General features: G+C 38.8%; 1 protein-coding gene and 1 long non-coding RNA gene across 9 annotated transcripts; one reads left to right on the top strand and one right to left on the bottom strand.

Moving 5' to 3' along the window:
- Positions 1-2,119: 2,119 nt before the first annotated feature.
- Positions 2,120-3,022, bottom strand: LOC122881763. Its single transcript, XR_006379217.1, has 3 exons — positions 2,907-3,022; positions 2,634-2,687; positions 2,120-2,517 (listed from the first exon to the last, which is right to left on the bottom strand). It is a non-coding gene; the product is annotated as an uncharacterized LOC122881763 (long non-coding RNA).
- A 259-nt stretch (positions 3,023-3,281) lies between these two features.
- On the top strand, positions 3,282-22,973 carry drd2l (dopamine receptor D2 like). 8 transcript variants are annotated; one of them, XM_044208352.1, is made up of 9 exons: positions 3,282-3,720; positions 10,260-10,398; positions 11,060-11,455; positions 13,319-13,449; positions 15,176-15,315; positions 18,674-18,891; positions 19,997-20,080; positions 20,245-20,704; positions 21,430-21,565. In XM_044208352.1, the coding sequence occupies exons 3-8, from the start codon at positions 11,087-11,089 to the stop codon at positions 20,698-20,700; spliced, it is 1,398 nt and encodes a 465-aa protein (XP_044064287.1). In that variant the 5' UTR covers positions 3,282-3,720; positions 10,260-10,398; positions 11,060-11,086; the 3' UTR covers positions 20,701-20,704; positions 21,430-21,565. The 8 variants fall into 8 exon arrangements, with proteins under 8 accessions (XP_044064287.1, XP_044064279.1, XP_044064280.1 ...); XM_044208344.1 differs by having other exon boundaries at positions 3,300-3,720; positions 20,245-20,671; positions 21,430-22,973; XM_044208347.1 differs by having other exon boundaries at positions 3,305-3,720; positions 15,179-15,315; positions 20,245-20,671; positions 21,430-22,973.
- Positions 22,974-24,764: the final 1,791 nt, after the last annotated feature.

The raw sequence follows: 24,764 nt of genomic DNA, 5'->3' as shown, positions 1-24,764 counted from the left end.
GCAAATTCTTCAAATCGTCCTGTTGGCTGGAGGTGTTTCAGGGGTGTACAAGGTCAAATGCTGCAAACCTGCCTGAATGGAAGGAGTTTTTTTTTTTTTTTAAAGTCCAGTTTGTGATAAGTTGGCTGGAGTGGAGAAGGGAGTGTTTTAAGATGATGGGTTTTTGAAAATGAAAAAACACTTTGTTTGAATCAAAGCAGAGTCGATTTTTGTTTTTGAGGATTGTGGAGTACATCCACATTTTATTTACTAGTGGTGGAAGAAGTACTCAGATCTCTAGAAATGCTCTGATACAAGTAAAAGTCCTGCATTCAAAATTTATTAGCATCAAAATATACTTAAAGTACCAAAAGTAAAGGGATTCATGCAGAATGGCCCATTTCAAAAATAATTATTATTTGTATGCAGTACTTTAATGTTCCAGATGGTAATTTTTTCTTTTCCACTTGTTTTCACTTTAGCCCCAGCTATCAATGATAGTAATCATCGCCAGCCTGAAGGACAGTGTCACTGTGATATCTTTTATTTATTGTTAATTATGACAGCTGTGACCATTTTCTGTCTTTAAATCAGTTTTGCCACATGGACTTATTTACTTACTACATTCAACTCCAAATGGCATAACATCTTAAAAAACCGGAGCTTTTTTTAAAAAAAATTATTTTGCCATTAAAGGTAATCCATCACAGTAAATGAAAAGTTGACCGCACATGTCTAAAAGTTGCATCAGAGCATTATCAGGCAGGAATTTTACATTTTGAAAATGTTCTGCTCATTGCTTCATATTCAAGTTCACTTGTTAAAGAAAATGAATCAAACTTTTGTTATAAAATTGCTCTTCATAGATATATTGTGTGAAGAGCAGTTTTATGAATAAAGTTTGATTTGTTTTGAGGTACTGACTAAAAAACCCAAGTTATTGACAGATATGGCTCCAGTACAGAGCCCGGTAGTTGTGAGAGTAGTCAGTACACTCATTTTATTACCTAAATTTTGGAATTTGCATTACTAAATTACTTGTCATTTCCTCAAAGTAATAGCTTAAAGTTTATAAGCATTATATTTTATTATTGGATTATTATTACTGATCTATTACTGACTACTTCATTTGTATGTTACAGCTGGTGGAGCTGGAGCTAATCTTTTACTTTATATACTGCTAGGTAGGGTAGTTTAATCTATAACAATGCATTATAAATTTATCATGTTTTGTAATTTCAAGTGCCTCAAAGTTTTACTTAAGTGCAGTTCTTGAGTAAATGTACACAGGTTAAATCCCTCAGCTGTTGATGACTTGGATTTAGTACAATTTTAATGTGATTGTGGACTTTTGGGCTATTAAACACAACTTTGACATCTCTTGGTTAAGGTGTATTGCTGCCCTCCACTATAGAAAAGAGATTCAACAAATGTATTATACTTAAAGAGCATGATGACTAATTCCAGGTAAATTCGGTAGGCCTATTTCAAGAGTAAGAATTTGTCTTCATTATCTAAATTAAGGAAACTGGTGAATGTTGAGGAAACAAATGAATTTAAGTCTGGGGAAAACATTTTTCTTGCCGTCGAAGTTGAAACTTAACCTTGGAAAAAATATTTTGACCAAAAACATCTTATTCAGTTGTCATGACAACTGAAATTTATGACAAAGATTATGAGATGCAGTGGAAAGTTCTATAGTAGACATTTTTTTGTGTCTGTCTTTTTTTTTTTTTTTTTTTTTTGATAACCAGATTAATATCCTTTAAAGAACTGCATGTTATTTAAAGGTCCAGTGTGTAACATTTCAGAGGAGCTATTGGCAGAGATGGAATATAATATTTATAAGTATGTTTTCATTAGTGTATAATCACCTGAAAATAAGAATAGTTGTGTTTTTGTTACCTTAGAATAAGCCATTTTTATCTACAAAGGTAGCGGGTCCCCTTCCATGGAAGCTGCTATGTTGCACCGCCATGTTTCTACAGTAGCCCAGAATGGACAAACCAAACACTGACTCTAGATAGGGCCGTTCACAAGTTTTGTGGCCACCATAGTTTCTCCTACACACTTGGAACGGGAGGGTGAGGCGAGCGGTATTCAAGTGGTTGCAAACTGCAAATTCACCACTAGATGCCACTAAATCCTACATACTGGACCTTTAAAGCAAAGCAAATATCCATTGATTAATCATTTATTAGAAATGCAATTCGTCATATATGTCAAATTGAACACTGCCTGTAGACAAACTTCACATTTATTTTATGCTGAGCTGACCTGCTGTGCACTGATTATACTTTTAACATAAGTGGTGGTTCCCAATCTTTTGTTCTTGTGACCCTCCTTTAAAATAAAACAATGTCTACTGACCTTTCATCACAGTTTATGGCCTCATCGTGGTCATGGGTTAAAAATAGGGATTTTTTCTTTATGGATTGGTCGCATTTGAATGATTTTTAAAGGCTCAAAGAGGTGAGACTATCCAGTATACTTACTTTAACAATTCTTTAGTCTGAGGTCTGAAGAGGTGAAAGAATCCTGTATTTCACAAGCAAAAATAGTTTAGGATCCTGAACCTCAGGTTTGGAACCATTGCTTTAGGTTACATTATATTAGCAGTTAATTGGAATGCATTCATTTGCATACAATTTTACCTGCAGTATGATTAGTGCTAAATTACATGGTTATTTCCTGGAAACTTCAAAGTCCTGTAATATAAAGTGTTACATGGTTTGTTTTTTGGAAGTGGCAGTAGAATTTCAAAGACAGATGAATTGATGCCCAGAAGATTGCTACCATTCTCATATTTGTCCATTAAATACAAGGCATCAGCTAGTAACCAGCTAGCTTAGCTTAGCACAAAGACTGGAAGTGGGGAAAACAGCTAGCCTGGCTCTGTCCAGTGGTAACAAACAAAATCCACCTACCAGCACCTCTAAAACTCACTAATTAAAAAGTCATATCTCGTTTGTTTCCATAGGAATCCCTACAAACGTCTTAGCATAAAAACATCAATGTGCCATTTTATGGGGTTAAGTCTACCTGCAGTAGGCTACTATTTCTTGTCTCTGAGCAGTTGCCATGCAACCAGCAGAGACTCCAGAAAGCCTCTGCTTCCAGGCTAGCTGTTTCCAGTCTTTTTGCTAAGCTAAGCTAACCAGTTGTTGGATGTAGCCTTATATTTGACAGACAGATATGAGAGTTTTGTTAACTCTTTGCCAGAAAGCAAATAAGCGCATTTCCCAAAATGTCGAACTATTTCTTTAATGCATAAACATGAAGCGTTTTTGGCTCCTTGCTCACTAATATTCATCTCAGCCAATAGCATTAGGCCTACAGTGTTTCTGCCCTCTGCCCCAGCGATTTTTTTCTACAAGTAGGTTACAAACAACTGAAACTCTGCGTGAAACTCTGCGTGAACACCCCCTCCCCCCTTCCTTCTCCTGCAACTATTTCCCTCCTCCTCCTCCACCATGTCTGACTCCTGGCGCGCCGACCCCGGCTCTACCGCCGACCACCGACGAGAGAGTAGGGGAACTATATTACTGAGGAGCGGGGACTCAGTTGGTGTCTGTGTGTTTCTGTGTGTGTGCGGACTATACAATGACTGACTGAGGTCAAGGTGGGAGATTCGGCCATAAATTGTTAGATGGGATTCTGCAACCTGAAAGCCAATTTGTCGCCCGGTGTTGTTCATGAGAGGAGAGCGGACCTGAATGTAAGCAGCTCTGCCGGGAGAGGGTAAGTGATTTAAACGCTTTAACAGAGGTTAGAATAAACGACTTTTATTGCTATGTAGGACCTCTGTCGATTTAGGTCAAACTCAGAGCATATTCTCTGTGGGGAACCTGTTTAACGTTTTTAATGAGGAATTTGTACTTTTTCCTGGTGGTATTGTTGAAGGATTGGCAAGTTTCTGTTGGGAGTAAAACAAAAAATGAGAGCGACATTGATTCTGTGTGCAGGAAAAAAATAGTTATTGGCTAAAGTAATTGGATTTTTATTTTATTTTGTTGGATGATTTTTGACACTAAAATCATGTATGCTTTTTAAATACTGAGCACTAAAGAACAGGTTCGAGTTAAAGATTTATTATAACGAGGAACTCTTGTATTTTGTATATCCTGTAATTGTAGAGGCTATTTTCACAACAAATCGAAAAGTGAAAATAGCCTCTACAAACATAGCCTAGTTTATAAAAGATGGCACTAACATATTGTATGGACCATAAAAATACCGGAGCTAATTAAGGAAACATAGAAAATAAGTACCTATAAGAACCACAGATAAAAACAACATAAAACTATATTCCATAACTGTTACAACGTTAAAATGAATCATTTAAACAGTAGTATGGACCACAAGTTAAAAAATATATAATATATAGTTTATTATATAAAAAGATATAATTGACACATGATATAGACTGAGGTCCAATAGTGTACAATATGAGTAGTACACCTTATTCTTCTGCTAAGATATGTGCTGAACATGTGCATAGGACACTCCAAATGGTCATAATGTTTATTATTAGACCCATGAAACAAAAGGTAGTTTTTTTCCCACCTCTCTCCTTAAGGTTCCTGGAAAGTTTGAATGTCATTACTTGCCTTGGTCTGCTTATGTGATTTTGATGGTTATGTTCTTGAAGCTCCACATTTTTGTACTACTCCCTTTTGCACAAGCATCCACATTACTCTTTTATGGATTTTCCATATTATATTTTTATTGGAGGATAATGTACGTTGCATAGTTGTCCACTGAGGCTCCAACGTAATGACGCCTTGATGAAATAAAATCATCTTGCTTCCATTTGGGTTGAAGAAACAGATAATATAATACCTTTTATGAAGTTCTCATTTGTGATACCCTCTGGTGGCCAAAAGGCTGCAGAGAGCCATTATGTTTGGTTTGGAGGCATTCTCTCAAGATAATAAAGCTCAGTTGAAGAAAACATACTGCAAATCCCTCAATAGACAGAAATGTGAGATTTAAAAGGCAAAATGAACTTATTTGGCAGTGAGACATGTGGTTAAGTGTGTAAATGGCAACCCTAATTATACTGACATCTTAAATGTTTCTACCATCTGTGGTTGCATACTTATTTAGAATCTATAGCAAACTTTCCAATAGCAGACAGGGAGAAGTACACTGGCTTTGCTGTTATCTTTCTCTTATCACACACCACACACTGAAGCACTTTTTCCTCAACAGTCGGTGTGTGTGTGGTAGTTTAATTTGAGTGGTAGTTTAATTTCAAGTCTGTGCTTTACATCTTGCATGCACTTTACCTTAACAGATAAAGCACAATGTCTACCTCCCCTTCACTCAGTTTAACTCTATCTGACCTAGGATACCCCGTGTCTAACGATGTGAAGGTGTGACTGGAGGTGTCACAAATCACAGCACAAGTCATTTCATCAAAATTGGTGCCATTGCTCTGTGCAGGCTGCTGATTGAGTGTATATTTCCATCTGGGGAATGTGCAGTATTAGAGCAGCGCAGGGACAAAACACATAATTAAGCAGCTGTAGGTCTGAATGGCTGCTCTTGAGCCAAATCCCTGTTGGGTTGACGAGATGTCTCTGTCTTTCATTGCTTGATTGACTGCTCTACAAAACAGATGCAGGACCTGTAATTTTATTTGTTTGCAAAAGTCACTGGCTGCTCATTAAAAACGGGTGTAAAAGGGAACATGAGGAGTTCTGGGAGTGATTGAGAAGTGAAACAACATCGAATATGTTCTGCCCCGAACTCAGCAGAGAGCTGATTATACTGCAACTGAACATCCACATCATTCCCAGTGGCCGCGACTCATTCCTGCCTCTCAGTGCAAGAAATGAAAGATTTATTGCAGGCCAGCTCATAGCCTTAGCGGAGCTGGGTCAAAATTTTAAATAGTCTTGTGTGTGTGTGTGTGTTTTTCCAGTGGTGTTTGGGGCAGACAAGGCCAAGGATGTAATAGACCTGTCAAGTGTCTCCAGAAAGGGGCTACAGAGGAGGAGAAACAGGAGATTAGCCAGGGAAAGAAGGAGATAAGAGGAAAGGATGGAGAAAGGCCATCAGACAACACAGGAGGGAGTGAGATGTCAGTTCATAATAAAATTAAATAAGACTGGAAGCTTTAATGTAATTACACATCACAAAAAAAGAAATTACAAGCTTGTCTCTTGCATGGAAAATAAGAGATACTTTTTAATATTTAAAAAATGCAAAACATGATATCAATATCAAGTCCAGTGTGCTCAATTTACAGAATTATTCTTTTCATTTGCGAACATATTCGTTTAAAGTACGCTTAAAAGTTACACTTATTGCAATGGGAGTTTACATAATTATACATATTTCACATCAGATTCTAAAAAAACTCCTTAAGCGCCATTCTCAGGCCAAGTGTGTCTTTACAGCGATGTGATCTCATAAAATATGACCTTAAGATTTACATCTTAGAAAATCAAATGATCTTTGTAGCCCTGACCTCAGGGAATCAGCTGCTGCACTTGTGTATGCACAGCTTAAGATGTGTATACTCAATATACGCCAATCATATGCAGCTTTACTTCTTTGGCCATGTGTGAAATTAAATTGACCTCTCAGAGCAGGGATCATTGCACCCTGTTTTGCAAAAAAACAAAACAATAAACTGATGTTAATGATTACCTTCCCCTTACTGCCCATGGTGTCACTGTAGTTGTGTTGCAGGACTTACAAGTGCAGGTGTCAGAGCCAAACTGCATTAACTATTTACAATCTCAGTCGTAGTCATCTGGACAATGTTTTCAAATTCAAGACGTTTCGGCTCCCATCCGGAAGTCATTCTCAATTGTGAAAATGGTTTGAGAACTCAGAAATTTAAGCTACTCTGTGTTGCTTAAGCCCTGCCCTCAGGGCCCAAGAGCCTATAGATTAAACCACCAGTGAAAGGACACAGAGCAGAGAAGATTTGGAGAAGAAACCTGACCCAGATGCTCAGTGAAAGAATCATTGAAAATAACTCAAGAATAGACAATCTGAAGAACAGAACAGAATTTTTGCAGAAGAAGTTAACTAACATTGTCCCAGAAAAAATCCTCAAGAGAGTGATGGATTTTACACAGATAGCACAGGGAGCACAACATAGGAAGAGTAAGGAACGACAAATTAAGAAATTGAACATCCTTTTGAATAAGAAGAATCTAGGAAAGGACCAGCACAACAGGAGAGCAGGGACTGAACAAAGTGAGACGTGTGTTAACAGAAACAGTTGGATCAAAAACCCTGAGGGCAAGGCTTAAGCAACACAGAGTAGCTTAAATTTCCCAGACCATTTTCACAATTGAGAATGACTTACAGATGGGAGCCGAAATGTCTTGAATTTGAAAACATTGTCCAGATGACTACGACTGAAACCTTTTCTACAATGGAACACTCCTGGACGAATGAGAGACTACACCGTCTTATTTACAATCTCACTTTCCATTCTGCTTGCATATTGCACTCAGTAGAAATGATTTGTTTGGGTGGTATTCATGAGCAATAAATTCTGTGTGTAAACATTTTAAATAATCTCTTGTAAAGTTTCAGATCACAGGTGCTGTTAAAAATAGTGTTTAATTATATTTTATAGGTGTAAAAATGTAATGCTGATTCAGAATGATCTCTGAAGAAGTGTAGAAAGCTGTTTTGTTGCTCAGATGAAGAATGCTTTTATTGAGGCTGCTCTCTTATATAGAATTGAGATGCTGTAAAATGGACCAACAAGTGCTCATAGTGCTTTCTAAAACGGACCATATAACTGACAAAAGCAAACAGAACAAATACAATTAATCTGAGCATTTTCTGATCTGCCACCTCTATGGTAAAGGTTTGATCAACATGTTTTAAGACACATGAAAGTATTTTGTTTGGGATAATAATTTGTGTCTTTTCACAAAATTGTTCAATTAATTAATCAGATTTAAGTTGAGCACAGAGAAACTTTCCCCCTTCAGCAGATGAATGTGAAAACAGCCTTCTAGTGTCAAAAACATACATCATTCTGCACAGTGAAGCTCAAACATCCAGTTGAAGTAACAAAGAGCAAAACACATTTTTGAGTGGAGGGGGGCTTTAAGGTTTAGGGAATATCACAGTCATGGTTAAAGGAAGCCTAACTTGACTGGTGGTAGGAGACCGGAGGCAAGCTGCCACCTTCGGTGTCAGTTACAGTTTACAGGTGATGCGTACCTTCACCTTCAACAAAACGATTGTATTTTAGAGGACGTGCTACAGTCATATCAATAGATTTGACAAACAGTAGCTGCTTTTTCACAGCGTGATTGGTACAACAGCAGTGATGAAAGATGTCTGAAAAAGAAAATTAACACAACCAGGGACATTTTAGAGGAATTCACAGGGAGAATCATTATATATTTCCTTATTCTGAATACATACAATTTTCAAAGGCTGTTAAATGATCGCACATGAGACACACCTGAGCACTCGAAGGACATTTCTATCATTTTCACTACCTATGTGTTTCTTATTATTTTTGTTCGTAGGTCATTATTGTTGCAATGAGACAGTTTTAGTCTGTGCATCAATCCAATATTTCAAACTTTGGTCTTAGTTATCACTTTCCAGTTTGCTTACTGTTTTTGGTTCCAGTTTTAAAGCAAGAAAGACATTACTTTATTAGCAAAACTACACCACAAGGTTTATTCAGTAGCTGGAGATTGTTGATTTGGCTTATAAAGAGAATGTTTGTGTTGTGAATAATAAAATATTTGCTCCGAATTTGATGCTTTTTTTCTGTTAGTTTTATTTTAAAAACAATTTCATTTTAACAGACGTTTGAGCTCAATTCATAAAAGAAAACATTAACTGCTAATGGTAAAACATGTCCAAGTACTGTTTGAAGACTTTATCTTCTACTCTGCTGATTACCTTGAGCGCAGCAGCTTTATTGAAGCACAACAATGCAGTCTGCTTTTGGCTAACAGCTTTTTCCCGGTCTGGTACTCTGTGTGGCATCTCTCTCTTTGAGGTCTTTGAACTAATTTATAAAGGAAACGGAGGTGAAATAAGTTTAATTCAACTCCATAGACATAGCTGGAAGAATATACTAGAAAATACCCACCCCAAATATTTTGTTATGTCCGACAAACCCCAAACATATGTAACTATCATGTAAGACAAAGAAAGGTGTTTGAAAAATGACTCAATCAATGAATCCATCATCAAATGGTTGCTGATTAACTTTTAGCTCTAATTTAGTTTTGGAGCTGATTTTTTGTAATGCATTTTTTTGACATTGCAACATATGGCACATTTGAACATTTCTGTTATTTTCTCATGAATGACCATACTTAAAAAATCTTGCTATGTATCGTGTGGTTGTCTGTAGATTTATGCAGGTCTAGATTAAAGTTATCTTATCGTCTGTATACTATCTACAACAGGTGGGATTGATTATTGATTTGTTAGACTCAACTCATCTTGGATATGTGTTGATTAGCAATGCAGATCACAGGTCAGGATCAGAGAAAGACGAGTGATATGCACTGTAACTCTGTGAGACACATGATGGTGAATACATGGCGCGAGTGGGTGGTGTTAAGGTGGCGGAATTCTCACTGAATTTATTCATGACCATGGGACTGGCAGGAAAGTTCATACAGGAGAGATACTGCAAGGCAGTCATACGTCTCCTGTCGCTGATAAATATTTTATGCATGCTATTATACAGCAGCCTGGTTGTTGGAGTGTATCAGAATGGAGGGATAGAGAGAGAAGAGAGAGGAAGAAAAGTTCTCATATATCCTCATCATGTCTCCTCTCTGCATAAACACAGGAACCTTCAGTAGCAGGTTGCTAATGATGAGTTTTAAGCAGAAGTTTGGACTGCAGAAGATCTATTGTAAATTAGGAATTCTTGGATTAAGGTGTTTCTCTGTTTATCTTCTATGTCTCCTTCTCTCGCTCTCAGTTGCTTTTTTACCTTTACTGTGAAAATATTTGATATGTAAATGCAACACAATGAGTCCATAAATTTTGCTTTATTTTTGGTCTGACAAAGTTCAGTGGGTATATGTTTGGGACAAGATCAGGTTGTATCAGGTTGTACGATGCTGTACTCTCCAACAGAGACATCCTCATTAGTTTTAGCTTTTGATTAAAACAAAAACCTGTCTGCAGTTCTGGAAATGTCCTCCTAAATTATACACAGAAATCTGTTTCTGAATACAATTAAAATGATACTTTCTTGATTTTATCTCATCCATCCATTTCCTTTTTCCTTTTCCTTTTTCCATTTTTGACAGAAACCTGGCTGAAACCTGCTCTTGGAAGTATATCCCCCTGACAATGACTTTTACAGCTCCTCTCGGCCCAGCGGGGTGGCTTAGCTGTCATTTTCTGAAACTGCCTTAAGTGCACTCGGTCATATTGATGGTTTAAAAAGTAAGAAATGTCAAGTATAACTATCCTAGTTGTATAACAAAAATAACACCCTACTAATGAAATAGGAGCCGGCTCCCATTGTTCACTTAAGGGAGCTGGCTCATAGAGCCGACTCATTCGCGACTGACACATCACTACTGTTAAGTCTGTTGAGTGTTTGAAGAAGTTCAGAACTTTATGTGAAGTTAAGTTTTACCAGGTAAGCTGATTTTATTTGCACAAAGGCAGTGGCACTGACAGTAGTTTCCCCGACATGAATATGAATTATTTCCTTTCAATCAACCTTTTAGAGCACCAGAGGTCAAACATAACCTGTAGAGATGTAAGAGATATTTTATCTCTGGTTCAGTCAGTGGTTTAGACAAAATCAGGTGACCTTGACTGTGTGTACTTGTGCTTGTATATAGGCGAAGTGCGGTATAGTTTGTATGCATGTCCTGTGTGTGGTGTCCTGCTAAGTTTCTCTCTGAGGTGAGACCAAAGACAAATTTCCTGCCCTGGTGCCACAATAATCTTTTCTTTTATATTCCTCTGTTGTCAGACTCAGAAGCCAATCTTTGTTATTGATCTATTGTGAAACGCTGAATTGAGTGCACAGTGGGCCATGAAGGGTCCCAGGGTCATTATTTTTCTCTTCCTCTCTTTGTGTCATTATTTTCAGCCCAATCATGTCCACTGGAGCAAGATCATGACTTTACTCAACGAGTCAGAGACCTCCCCTCCCTCCTTCCCTCTCTCCTCCCTTGAGCACAATTTCTCCGTCTTTGTCTCCCATGACCCCTCATACTCCCCCATATCCTTCCCCACCGCCTCCTCTGTCTCGATGATGTCCTCCAACTGCACCAGCTCTGCGTCAGCCTCCTCTCCTCCGTACAACTTCTACGCGGTGCTGCTGGTGCTCCTGATCTTCTGCGTGGTGTTCGGTAACGTCCTGGTGTGCGTGGCCGTGTCACGCGAGCGCGCTCTGCAGACCACCACTAACTACCTCATCGTCTCGCTGGCTGTGTCCGACCTGCTGCTGGCCACGCTGGTCATGCCCTGGGGCGTCTACCTGGAGGTGTGTGTGTGCACTTGTGTTTGTTTGCATTTTGTCTGTATTAATTTATTGAGTTTCTGTATGGGCAGTGATCTTTTTTCTGTTTTGTAAGCAGAAAAAAAACACACCCTCAGCTTGATGCAGTGGGAACAGAAAGTGGATAAAAATGTTGTGGATCGTGTGCTTGTTTCTCTAAAAGTTTGTCATTTTCCACTGAAACACATGCAAACAGATGCAGGAACATGAGATTTCACAGCAGCAGTTACAGAACAGAGATGTATTACATATGGCAAAACTAAATTTAACCAACTAGGGCTGCAACACACAATCTCCGGTTCCAGCTCCTTAAATGTGAAGATTTGCTTATTTTCTTTGTCACATATGTAAGTAAACTGAATATATTTGGGTATTAAACTGTTGGCTGACTAAAACAAGCAATTTGAATACATCTTCTTAGGCTGTGGGAAATTCTAACAGACATTTTTCTCAGACTCTTATCTGACATATTATAGACAAAATTATTCATCAATTAATCGAAAAAATATTATTATTATTATAATATTCATCATTTTCTTTAATAATGAAAATAAGTTAGTTGTAGCCCTAAATCGATTAATATATAATGTGAGAAAGTAGTAGAACATGCCCATCACATTTTCCTAAAGTTCAAGGCAATGTCAACAAATTGCTTGTTTTGTCCGTCCAACCGTGAAAAACCCAAAGATGTTCAGTTTAACACATCTGACAAAGAAAAGCAGCAAATATTCACAATTGAGGAGCTGGAACAAGCGAATGTTTGGTATTTGTGCTTTGTGCAATTTGATGGCTTGTTGGGGGATTTTGACTCTGAAGTCCCTGCAAAGGTCTGTGAGTTGAGCTGTGGTGCATTTTATACAACTCTGCAGCCGACACTTGTTATCAAAATAGTTATCAACTAGTCGACTACTTAGGTGTAAGATATAAGTCAACATGTGAGAAAGCCAAGTAAACCTGAAAATGTACTACATATATTTAATAATTTTGTCATTTTAATCAACCAACCACTTTCTGCTTGCATTAGAGTGAATCTTTCCTGGACCTGCAACATTTGTGTTGGGTTCTGCGTTTTTCCAGCTTTCTACATTATAGTCTCTTCTACCGCTGCAACTCACAATTTCACAGAGCCTAAGGTGACAAATTCATATCAGCTCATTCTGTCAGACAAAAAGGTCCAAAACCCAAAGATAATTAGTTTATTATCACATGAGACAAAGGAAAGCAGCAAATTATTTTAGAGGCTGGAATCAGCAAATGTTTGGCTTTTTGCACAAGAAATGACTCAAATTGTTAATCACTTATCAAAAATGTTGCTGATTAATTTCCTGTTGATTAATTAGTACTCCTTAGTTTTAATTAGTAATTACTAATTGTTTCAGCTCCAGGCTCTACTGTAAATGGCAATAATCACTGAAGCAGTTTCAGTACAGGTCCAAGATACTGAATAAAATAAAAACCCTTCAATGATCAATTCAGTCTTTAGATGACAGGGAACTACAAATAATATCTCACAGACTATGAACAATTAAATATAGAGGGCAAAATACTAATTACTACGCCTTGTTATGTAACTGTAAACCCATTATCGTTTTTTTTGATTGTGATATTGAAGATAACTGTCATATTCTTTGTGGGTAAATTGGTTCACTCCAGTGTGGTGGCAGAGAAATCAGGAAATCATGATGGCTTACAGTAAAGAAAAAAATATAATTCAATTATAATTAAGTACTCTATTAAGCGAACTGAGTGATCCAGCTACTCCACCAGTGTTACAACATATTATATTGGCCAAAATGTGCAAAATGAGTGAAGGAACTAGAAGGAAAAGTGTATTAACCATAATGTCAGTTTGTGTTTGTTTTGTTGAAGGTGGTGGGAGAGTGGCGCTTCAGTCTCATCCACTGTGACATCCTGCTCACCCTGGACGTCATGATGTGCACCGCCAGTATCCTCAACCTCTGTGCCATCAGCATCGACAGGTGGATTATTCCTTTAAGTTTACTCTTTAGTTTACTCTCTTTACTCTCTTTTTTGTTGATGCATCTCCTCTTATTTACTGGATTTTTAACACACACTCTCATCATCTTTCTCCCTTTTCTCACTATGTATCGCTCTCCAAAATTCCCTTTCAACAAGAGAAGAAGTTAGTTGATGATAAATAATTTCACTGTGATGTTTATCCAGAACGTAGACCAAACTAACAAAGATGACAGTGAATCAATATGTAATTTCTTTACTTTGTACTCTCCCCTAACCTTGATCTTGATTGGTGCAGGTTGGGCTAAACAAAGACGAGCTAACAACTTTAAAGATTCATCCATCATCCAGCTGTCACAGTTCAGCAGTATACACACATACTGTAGCCATCTGTTTATCTTTCAGCAGGTAATGACAGGCTTCCACTGCGTCTTCTACGATGTCCTCTGCGGTCATTAGTGCTTGTTGTCCGTGGATCAAGGAGACTATGATTTGGCGTTCCACCTGATGCCCTCTTCATTGGTCCACAGGGAGGTGACCAGACACCCAGCGGGCAGGCTGTCTACATCTGTGTCCTAATTACTCTGACAAAGTGACACACTGAGGCTGCACCAGTTCAGACTTGTGTAATTTGGCGCAGTAACTAAGGAAAAAATGTCTAATTGATTTGTCAAAGCTGTAGACGATAAAATATACACTGCAGTCAGAAAGCTGTCTTGGCTTCATGCCCCAACAATTTAAAATAAAACAGTGACAACAAGGTTACAGTGCTGACAACATTAATTTGAGGGTGCTTTCATCCACATCAGATAAACAGTCCAGGACTCGATGCCCTTTTTATACACAGTCCTGAAATTGTGGGTGATAGAAAGTAATTGGATACATTAGCATAAACTCAAATAAAGTCATCATATTTAGTATTTCTACAGTTAAACTGAAGATTTTTAGATAAGCTAACAACATGGCTGTAGGATCAGTGTTGCCAACTTTGTGTCTTTCTCACTAGATTTGGCGACTTTTAAGACTCCCAATTTCCCCAAAAAGCGCTTAGCGACAAATCTAGTAACTTTTTGGGGAGATCTTAACTCCTCTCCCTTGAAGAGAGTCTTTAATATTTCACAGTGCATGTGCTCTCATGTGGCTGTGTTCAGTAAGAGAAGGAGTGCAGCAGCAGTCGACCAATCATCAGCCAGACAGAAATGTTAATTGGCTGTGAATACATCCATAGACGGCATGCTGCAGATTTTCACACCTGAAACAACAAAGACTTCCTGGGAACTGAATCTATTGAAAGTTGAGTTTCATCTTTAGAGTCTCGGGTAACTCTGTGTTTGTGTCCATGATCCCCCTGCCCGCAGTCGGGATTACAGCAGCTCACTGAAGAAGACTGCTCACACCTGCACTGACAGCAGACCACTCTAATTGGTTTTGACATACTGGCAGGTGTGTGTTTTGTGTCCTTGTGGCTGTGAAACAGACAGTGACAGCGTCTGTCTGCCTGTTTGAGAGGAAACTGGGAATTTGTTTGTCTGTACTCTGTATGAAGTGCCTGTATGTGTTTACTTTAAAATATGTGCGAACACGACGATGGGAAAATAAAGTCTGAAGATGCATTAATAGAGAGATGCATTCTGTACTGACATGCAGGTTCACCATGAGTGAGTGTGTGAGCAGCATTTTAATGTATTGTCAGTGTGATTTATGCATCTTTGTGCGTATGTACTATTGCAGATACACAGCAGTGGCCATGCCGATGCTCTACAACACCAGATACAGTTCCAGGAGGAGGGTGGCAGTGATGATTGCTGTGGTGTGGTTCCTCTCTTTTGCCATCTCCTGCCCTCTACTGTTTGGACTCAACAACACTGGTAACAACTACATCTGATGCCTCCTCTCAAGTTACTCCCCACTTACTAGTTTAGGTGTTGTTAGCGCAACCCAGGCTGTAGAGTCTTAGTGACTGGTCACTCCACAAAGTGGCACAGAAGAAATTCATTCACATGTCCTCATGAAATAGGTGGTGCTGGAAGCTTGGTGATGTAGTGACGACACTCTATGGTCGGCACTGTCAAGACGGTTATGCAACTGGTCAACAGCTCAAATTCACATTTCATAATTCACCAAATATGAACTTAATACAAAAATGCTGTACGTGTACTTTGCAGAGCAATCCACTGATCATGGTGATTCCACTTAAATTAATTGATTTTGGTCTGAAATTTCAGTGTAATAAATGCTTAGTTGGAGCTAGCATCCAGAACAGTGGTTCCCAACGTGGGGGTTGTGTCAGTTGATTGCAGGGGTTGTGTCATCAGTTGATTGCAGGGATAGGAAAGAAATTAAAAAAATTCTGTTACACAAAAGTATTACTTTTCTCTAATCTTTGCTTTTTTTTCTTGTTTAATACTGGTTACTTTCACATCTTCAGGCCTCTAAAAGTCCTTCAAATGAAAAAATGTGAAAAAGAAAAATTACTCTTGGTTGAACTGCTCACGCTGTCCACACTTAGCCCATAACCTGTGGTGAGGGGCCACAAGTGGCTTCATTTTAAGGGGTCAAAGGCCACAAAGGTTGGGAACCAGTGTTCTAGAGGAACTGCGACTTAAGACTTTGCACACGCACTTCAGCATTCATCTGTGGTGGCTGCACATGAGTCAGAAGAGGGCACAGTTCTTCCTGCATACAAGTTTCCATCAAGTGGTGGGACAAGGTTTGATTTAAAAACCAGTTCAAGACAATGCTAGAGAAAAGTTTTGTAAGTATTTGAGTTGTGTTAGGAAAAACAGGGGATAAGAGATTATATAGTTTGATATAATAAGTTATTACCAAAAGCTCCACTGACTCCACTTTCAACCACATCTCGTGGTCTTCATTAGTGGATAATGTGGTCAATGACTGACATTTCATGTTGGGACCGGTTTTGAACCAAAATTCCATACTCCAGAAGACTATTATTAAGCTTATAAGGTCAGTAGTGAATTTTCAAACTCCTATGGGAAAGTTTTAAAATACAGTTTTAGTAAAAAAAACTGATACTATTACTTTTAATTTAACTATGATATATTGATATTTAAAAATGCTATGTACTATACAGTATATATAGATATATATACAGTATATAATCACTGCCTTTAATCCTTAATTTCTTTTTAATGAACAATACCACTGCCAGCCAGCCACGCATTACAAGACTTTTTGAGGGGAAAAAGTATTTTGTGTTTCGAGAAAGAATTTTGGGATCCTCCATTTCACTTCCATTAAATTTAAGTGATTTACTTTTAATTTATGCTAATTTGGAAATTGGAGATTGGAAGATTGGCTAGTTTAGCCCACAGCTGTTGAGGTATTTTTTTTCTACTTAGCAATATTCTGTCGTCATGCTTGATCGTTATCTGAGGTGTAATTCAGAAAAGGAAAGACTCATTAATACTCAATTCATTAATAGAGCAGAATGCACACTTTCTTATGCACACACAGCCGCTGCAATATGCTGGTCTATCTGTCCCTGAATTTGATTATCAACCTTTGATGAGATTGTAAACGAATTCCATACATCTGCTCAGTCAACAAACATTTGCATGCAGTAAATCAGCACGCTTTATACTTAAATACCCATCAACACAGACACACAGACCATTCTGTAACATTTCCATATGTTGTTCTCTTTGAAGGAATGACAGGTGATGTCTACCCTGCAAACAAGTGGGCACACATAATCCTCGATTCCTTTGTTGTCTCACAAAAAGAGCAGGAGTGAAGATGCTTGGCTGCTGACCTCTTACCTTAATGAAGGCAGCTGTAAGGAGGGACTTAAGCTTTGAATGTTCTCAGGCTGAACTGAAAGGAAACCACTTGTGAATAAGTGGAAAACAAAAAGTAATGTGAGAGTTGACACCCGGCAGCCTCAGTTGTGGGTCTCAGCACAGTAAGATACTGACTGATGCAAGTTCAAACTGTGAAAAATATTTCACTCTCCTCAGTAATGGGTTGCTCATAGATTACAACATACTGTTTGAAAGGTAGATTTCCATTCAGTTCCTGTGCCAGTGTTTGTACTTAAATGATCAAAATGCATGGGCATTCAAATTATTGTTTACCGAAACTCACATGAAAACAGCATTTCAGTTGTTGAGAAAACAATTTCAACACAAGGGCCATTCAGTAGCTGTTCTGGAGCGTTAGAACATATCACATGGTCTTCATCAGCAGATGGAGTTTTATGGAATTGTAGATGTTTAAATTTCCATTTTTTCTTCGCACTGTAGGGACTTCTCACCCATGTTGGCATAAAAGCTGAAGTTCATTCTTGAGCTTGGAAACAGCACGTGAAAAAAAAATCTCACCACATTGTCAGCTTTTAACCCAACATGAAAAAAAAGTCCAACTACTCAGAGAAAATGGAAATTTGAACATCCATAATTTCATGAGAACTGGGCAAACTCCATCTGCTGATGAAGCTCATGTGATATGTTCTAAAGCTCCATAAAAGCAACTAAATGGACCTTGTGGTGAGATTATTTTATCAACTGCTGTTTTCAAGGTCAAGAATGATCTTTAACCCTCAGCATTTGAGTTGTCTTGTTTTTGTAATTCAGGGGAATTGTTAGACATTTTGGGATATACGCTTATTTGCTTTAGAGTTAGATGTGAAAATTGATACCACTCTCAAATCTGTGCGGTAAATATTAAGCTACAACTAGGAGACAGTTAGCTCAGCGTATTAGCTTAAAGACTGGAAGCAGGGGAAACAGCTAGCCTGGCTCTGTCCAAGCTAAAGCTCACTAATTACACGTTGTATCTCTTTTGTTTAATCCGTACAAAAACCAAAGTTTAAGTTGTGGTTTCACGAGGTGTTGTGTGCTGGACTATTTCTTGGCTGGCAGCACTAATAAAATGTTGTACCTTTGGACAGAACCAGGCTAGCCTTTTTTCCCCTGCTTCCAGTCTCAATGCTAAACTAAGCTAACCATCTTCTGGCTTCCTGCTCCGTATGTAACGCACATGAGTGTGGTATCGATCTCCTCATCTAACTCTCGGGCCACTGAGCGAATAAGTGTATTCCCCAAAATGACAAACTATTCCGTCAACATATTTTTGATTAAAACAACATCTTAGGCCATAAAAAGTATAAATTGGCAAAGGTGAAATCATGTAATATTCTCTGAAAGTTTCTGTACCATATCAATTCTTTGCATTTTTCTCTTTTTTTTTTCTTCTCTGCATTAGCCAACCGGGAAGGCACCACATGCAGCTTTGCTGATCCTGCCTTCGTCGTGTACTCATCTGTGGCCTCCTTCTATGTTCCCTTCATCGTAACTTTGCTGGTGTATGTGCAGATCTGTGTGGTGCTGCGCAAACGAGGCAGACGCACCGCCCCACCGCGCAGACACGGTCTGCAAACACAAGGCGGGGCTGAGGCAGGAGAAGGTCATCGACGCAGGAAGGTAGAATTGCAAATTTGGATGTCAACTGAATACAACTGCTTTTTTCTGATTACTAAGCCAATCATTTTACAGACCGTTTTTAGATTGCATATGTTCTCCATTTTCTCTTCCAGCAAACATTTTGAGATTCATAAATGCTTACCCACTGGCACCAACATTGATTATACCACCAAAAAAGTTGAGATTAAGTCCATAACTTCCATGTGCAAAATTATCAGTTCAGAAGTTTCCAAATCTTTAAGTTAATGTTTGCTTTTCCATCATACCATATTTTAAAAAATCATTGTTGAACTTGGCTACCTCTGACACACTGGCACCATCAAATATTCTGTATCAGCTTGTTCCAGCTCTTCATTGAAGCTGTATGATGTTTACACTGAGTGAAATATTCAAACGCAAGACTCTGCACCATTCTATCAAAGAGAAACAGTCTAGATGTCTTGTGTATTCCTAAATTTCAGCTTGAAATATTTGGTGTTTTTGGACAATTGGGAACTCCACAAAAATTTAAAATGAAGTTCTATGGTTTTGAACAATGTTTGGCTGCACTAAATGAGTTTGTAATGACTGGTAGTAGTTATTGACACAGTAAGAGACATTTTTTACTGCTAAAAGTCGGTCCCCAACTCGATATTTATAGTAGTTGAATCAAAAGAACAAAGCAAATTATAAATGATTGTTGAGTTACTAGCAAAGTAACAAACTGAGGCCTCTGTTCATTAGGCCAGTAATAACAGGAACAGTACCACACATGGATATCTTGTCTTTTAACTGCTGTCTTCTTCTACAGTGTATGTGCTCCATGTACTCTACAATGGACCCCCAATCAATACATCATGTTCACTATATTAGCTGATTTCAGTTTATCACAGATGTATTGATATTGTCATATACTTAAATGTTACAAAAAACCTAAACAAATATAAGGAACCCTTATCAAAAATATTTGTTTAGGTTTTTATGCTTAAAAAAATATTTTCAGCGAATGTGTTTTAATCAAAATGTTTTTTTGTTTTTCAAATATCGATATTGGCATCATCTGTCTGCTGGGCTTTTCCCAAGAATATATTTTCTGTTCTCTATATGCTGCCTCCTTCCCTTTCAGAATAAGTGTACACAACCAGAGGATGTGAAGTTGTGCACCCTGATCCTGAGGCCAGCCACCGCTGGTCCACAGCGCAAGAAAGTGGTGAGTCTGATACAGCAACACAAATGGCCTCTTTTTCCTTACCCTCATTTTCCTGTCTTTCTCACACAATCTGCTGCCTCTGCTTGCTTCCTTCTCCTTCTTACATCCATAAATGTCCCACTGAGTCCCCTTTCTTTCGCCCTTGTTCCATCTTTACAATCAAGCATCCACACCTTTGTTTGTCCCCCAACGCTTACCTCCCTCATCACCCTCCTTCCCCCCTCTCTGTGTGTCAGACCCTTGTAAAGGAGGCGGTGGTTCACCCCCTCGAAGTGGAGCCGGGTCAGTTCCTGCCGCAGACCGAGCAGAGCCTGGCTCCTCGTCCTGCTCCCCAAGCCTCCTCCCACCTGGGACGGGCCAGGATCTCCCTGGCCATCTCAGTTGGACCTGCCCCAGTTCTTCCCTCAACCGTGACACGATCGGCCCTGACGCCTCGCCCCCCCACCCTCGTGGATGGCATGAGGGGCCGTGAGGGATGGAGGGAGCGTAGCAGAGGCAGAGAGAAATGGGGGATCACCAAAGATAGGGTGAGAGGGAGGCTGTCGCAGCAGAAGGAGCGGAAGGCGACACAGATGCTGGCTATTGTGCTCGGTGAGCGGAAGGAAGTACAGACTAACTGATGAGGTGTTCATCTTTTGACAATGTACACATACTCGGTACACTTTTAGCCTGTCTCACTGTGTTTGTGCGCGCGCGCAAAGCTGCCTACTTGTATGCATACAAACAAACAAACTAGTCTACATTAATACCCCATTTTCAACTAACCGTCGATTAGCGGAGGCATTGTGCTCATTACAAGAGCATATTGTTTACTGTAAACTGCAGTTGTCAGTGTCTTCTTGTAGCAGGCAACGCAACATCCTTTGACTGAATGAGGAATGAAAAGCTGTTTAAAATGATCTCTTCCTTTTAAGATGTTATTTTTCTATAAAAATTGGTAAGCACTGAACACAATGAGCCTATTCTAGATGGAAGGTTTTGAATGCATGTTTGGAGAAAACTTTAAGTTTTCCTTATTTCAGCATGAGACACATTATTAAGTCTTGACATCCATGGCACCGGTTTTTATGGCCTCCATTATTTATGGCTTTTTACTTGATTGTATTTTTCTTGGATGTTTCTCGCCTACCTCATCTCTTTTGTGATTTATGTGACTTGGCTGCTGTAACACTGCAATTGAGATTGATGACGTTCTCTATATATGCATTGTTTCAGCAGTTTCATGATTCTGTGCAAATTACAAATTGTGCAGGGATATTTCATTAATTATATCCATGCACAATTTGTGCCGCATACATGTAGTGCACATACACTCATCCTTTAATCTACTTCCTGTCCCTGTTTCCAAGGTGTGTTCATCATCTGCTGGCTGCCTTTCTTCCTGACCCATGTGCTGAAGGCCCACTGCAGGAGCTGCTGTATCTCGCCCTCACTGTACAGCGCCGTCACCTGGCTGGGATACCTCAACAGCGCCGTCAACCCTATCATCTACACCACTTTCAACATTGAGTTTCGCAAAGCCTTCATCAAGATCCTGCACTGCTGAGAGCTGCAGAGATGAGAAGCATCAACTGTCAAAAAAAAAAAAAAAAGACTGACGGTTTGAGATCAGAGGTGAGAGAGTAGATGAGAGAAAGATGTCAGTTTCGGGGGCAGTTTTGATGCACAGGAAGGGGGGATAAGACAGTAGATTGGATGACTGTGAAGTTAAGTGATACAAGCTTACTGGAAAATTAAAGACGAGAGAAGTGTAACCAGCAGCTCACACAAGACTGAAAGAAGCATGGCATACAGAGGGAATACAAACAGGCGAAGAAACTACAAGACGATCACAAAAAGAGTGTGTGACAAGTAAAAGACAGCTACAAGAAACACAAACAAGCTTGAGATATTTATGGAAACGAAGACATGCACTGTGTTGTGTACATACAGTCTGAAAAGGGAATATTTGAGGACTGAAGATCTCTCCTCAGCACACCGACAGAAAGACGCCACACATGTGAGACTCCCTGAGACATGACTGTTCTTTCCAATGCTTGATTTGTGTCAGACTTTCACTGTTATGTATTTTCTTTATCTGTCCGCATGTGCTCGTCTTTCTCAGAAGACTGGAATAAGTCAAGGCAAAAAAAAAACCTTTGAACAAAGAGTCTAGCACAAAACTTTTTTACTCTCATGCCCAAAGCTCAATAATTTTTCGCACTTTTCGAAAACCCACTGAAGTTACATCAAGGTAGAACTATTGATTTGGTGATTGAGCACACATACGAAATCAGCAGACAGTGAAGAGAGCTTTCGTGTAATTTAATGTGTACATTTTTTGCTTTAAATAAGTGTGCATGGATGCAATATGTGGTGTTGTAAATAATACTTGTACTGGTTTAGAAGAGGGATCACAAGTATTGTACAGACCATTTATAATATTAATAATAAACATTTTCTTTCATTGCTTTTTTAAAAAAAAATCACTGTCATAATGAAATGAAATGAAAACACAACTTTATTCATCCCAAAGGAGATTTTTTCTTTTTACCCAAGATGCTCAGCATGCATTGTATTTATGGTAAAATAAAATAATTAGAATTGAATGAATAAACATATCTGCAAGGTACAAATGACAATGCAATTCATGAATGAAAGTGCAACTGGTTACAAATCAATATACAAATCCTTTATTTATAGGATTGTAAAGTGCATTTTACTCACCCTCTGCTGTGGCACAGAGGTAGTTAAAAGCACTAAAAGCCCCAGTGACTGTGTAACGTTATGCAGGTATTGTGCACATTTGAGCAGTTAATATTCAGACAGGACTCCACATGCACACTGAGGATTTCAGATGAGCCTTGTTTTATTTAAAGCCTCCAGCCTTCCTGTCAATATAGTGTAAAATCTTGCCATGGGCTTTTTCCCTGTCTTTTTAATACTCATATTGGAAGATGGTGTATGTGGGTATGTGCTTGTGCGTTTTTACTTATCCTTTCCCAAAAGATTTAGGCAAGTTGTGTTGAATATTTAAAAGATTATTTGGCCCCTGAATTATCTTTCTTTTCTCACTGATTACCTTAAATCTCATACCTAAAAACACACTCTGCCACTGAACACTGGTAATAAGTTGGTTTAATTGCTTTGAATCCTGTTACATTTATTTTTATGACTGTGATACCAGTCAATACTATTAATAGAATTGCAATTAGCTCAAACACCGTCTATGATCAAAACTAATTCCTTTAAAGGAATAATTTTAGATTAAGGGAAGTACTCTTATTCGTTTTCTTGACAAGAGTTAAATGATCTGTACGATAAATATGAAGCTAGAGCCAGGAGACAGTTGGCTTAGCTTAGCATACAGACTTGAAACAGGGGAAACAGCTAGCCTGGCTCTCTCTGAAGGTAACATCTGCCTTCCAGCACCTCTAAAGCTCACTAATAAAACACGTTGTAGTTGTAGTCTGGAGTGTCCGCTGGTTGCCTGGCACTGCTTCTGGCCAAGAAATGATACAGCACATAACCCTCCGTAAAACTACTACATTACACTTTGTTTTTTGTATGGATTAAACAAACGAGATATAATGTGTAAAGTAGTGAGCTTTAGAGATGCTGGTAAGCTGATTCTTTTTACCTTTGGAGAGAGCCAGGCTAGCTGTTTCCCCTTGTCTCCAGTCTTTATGCTAACCTAAGCTAACTGGCTTCTGGCTCCAGCTTTACATTTAACGGACAAATGTGAGAGTGGTATCAATCTTCTCTAACTCTTTCCCAACATGTCGAACTATTCCTAAAAAAAATGAAGCCAAAGCTGTTGAAGAACTTGTAGGAATATAGAGATATTTCTAGGTACCAGATATGAAAAGTTGCGAGGACAACTTGTGTCATTGCATTTACTTATCATTGCTTAGTTTTACCTTTCAGCTAAATCATACAGTTACAAAAGATTCAAGCACCCAAGTGCCAGAAAGTTTGACTGTCACAGGAAAGAATATAAAAGTTTGGTTTACTGTCTGTGACTGGCAGCTTCCTGACAGTAACTCTGCTGTCCTGTCAGTAAACCCCACTGATCTGCCTCTCTGCACAGGATAAAACAAATGCTATTAAGTTGCAAATGCTGCTGCACCTCCAAAGCTGCTGTGGAGAAGCTGAACTAGAGGTCCTTCTCTCCTTCCCTGACTGGAATCACAGGGAGGAGAAGCTGGCAGAGTTTAGATTGGTGTGAGTTGCCAGTCAGCCTGATTGCCGTAAACAAGCACTCTGACACCAATATGCGAGCAAGTGAAGCCTGCACTCTTTATTTATTCATTCATTCAGTTAGTGTCATATGCAGGTGTGGAGGATGCAACTCCACACTCATGTTATAAACAACAAGCAAGCAATACTTTAAAACTTCAGCATAGGAATGTTTGTGTAGTTGTAATATAGATCATTTGTCTGGGGTAGTGCCTCAACACAACAGCAGCTCAGGAAATGGTTTAGCATGAGTGAAAACATAGTGACATCTCACAACAGAAGAGTAGTAGAGATTTTTCAGTTCTTTAAAATTTTTTGGAAAATGTTTTGTAAAATATGTTTTGCACTTCAGAGCCACCATGTTTACCATGCTGCAGACACGGTGACATACCTGTCCACAGGTGATGCGGTCATGTCTCCTCCACCATGTTTGATCTTGGAAGTGAACTCAGCAGCGTAACCAGAA

This window comes from Siniperca chuatsi, linkage group LG9 (assembly GCF_020085105.1).
Source record: "Siniperca chuatsi isolate FFG_IHB_CAS linkage group LG9, ASM2008510v1, whole genome shotgun sequence".
Classification (NCBI taxonomy): domain Eukaryota; kingdom Metazoa; phylum Chordata; class Actinopteri; order Centrarchiformes; family Sinipercidae; genus Siniperca; species Siniperca chuatsi.
The sequence above is the reverse complement of the archived record's forward strand: the minus strand, read 5'-3'. Positions and strand labels throughout refer to the sequence as shown.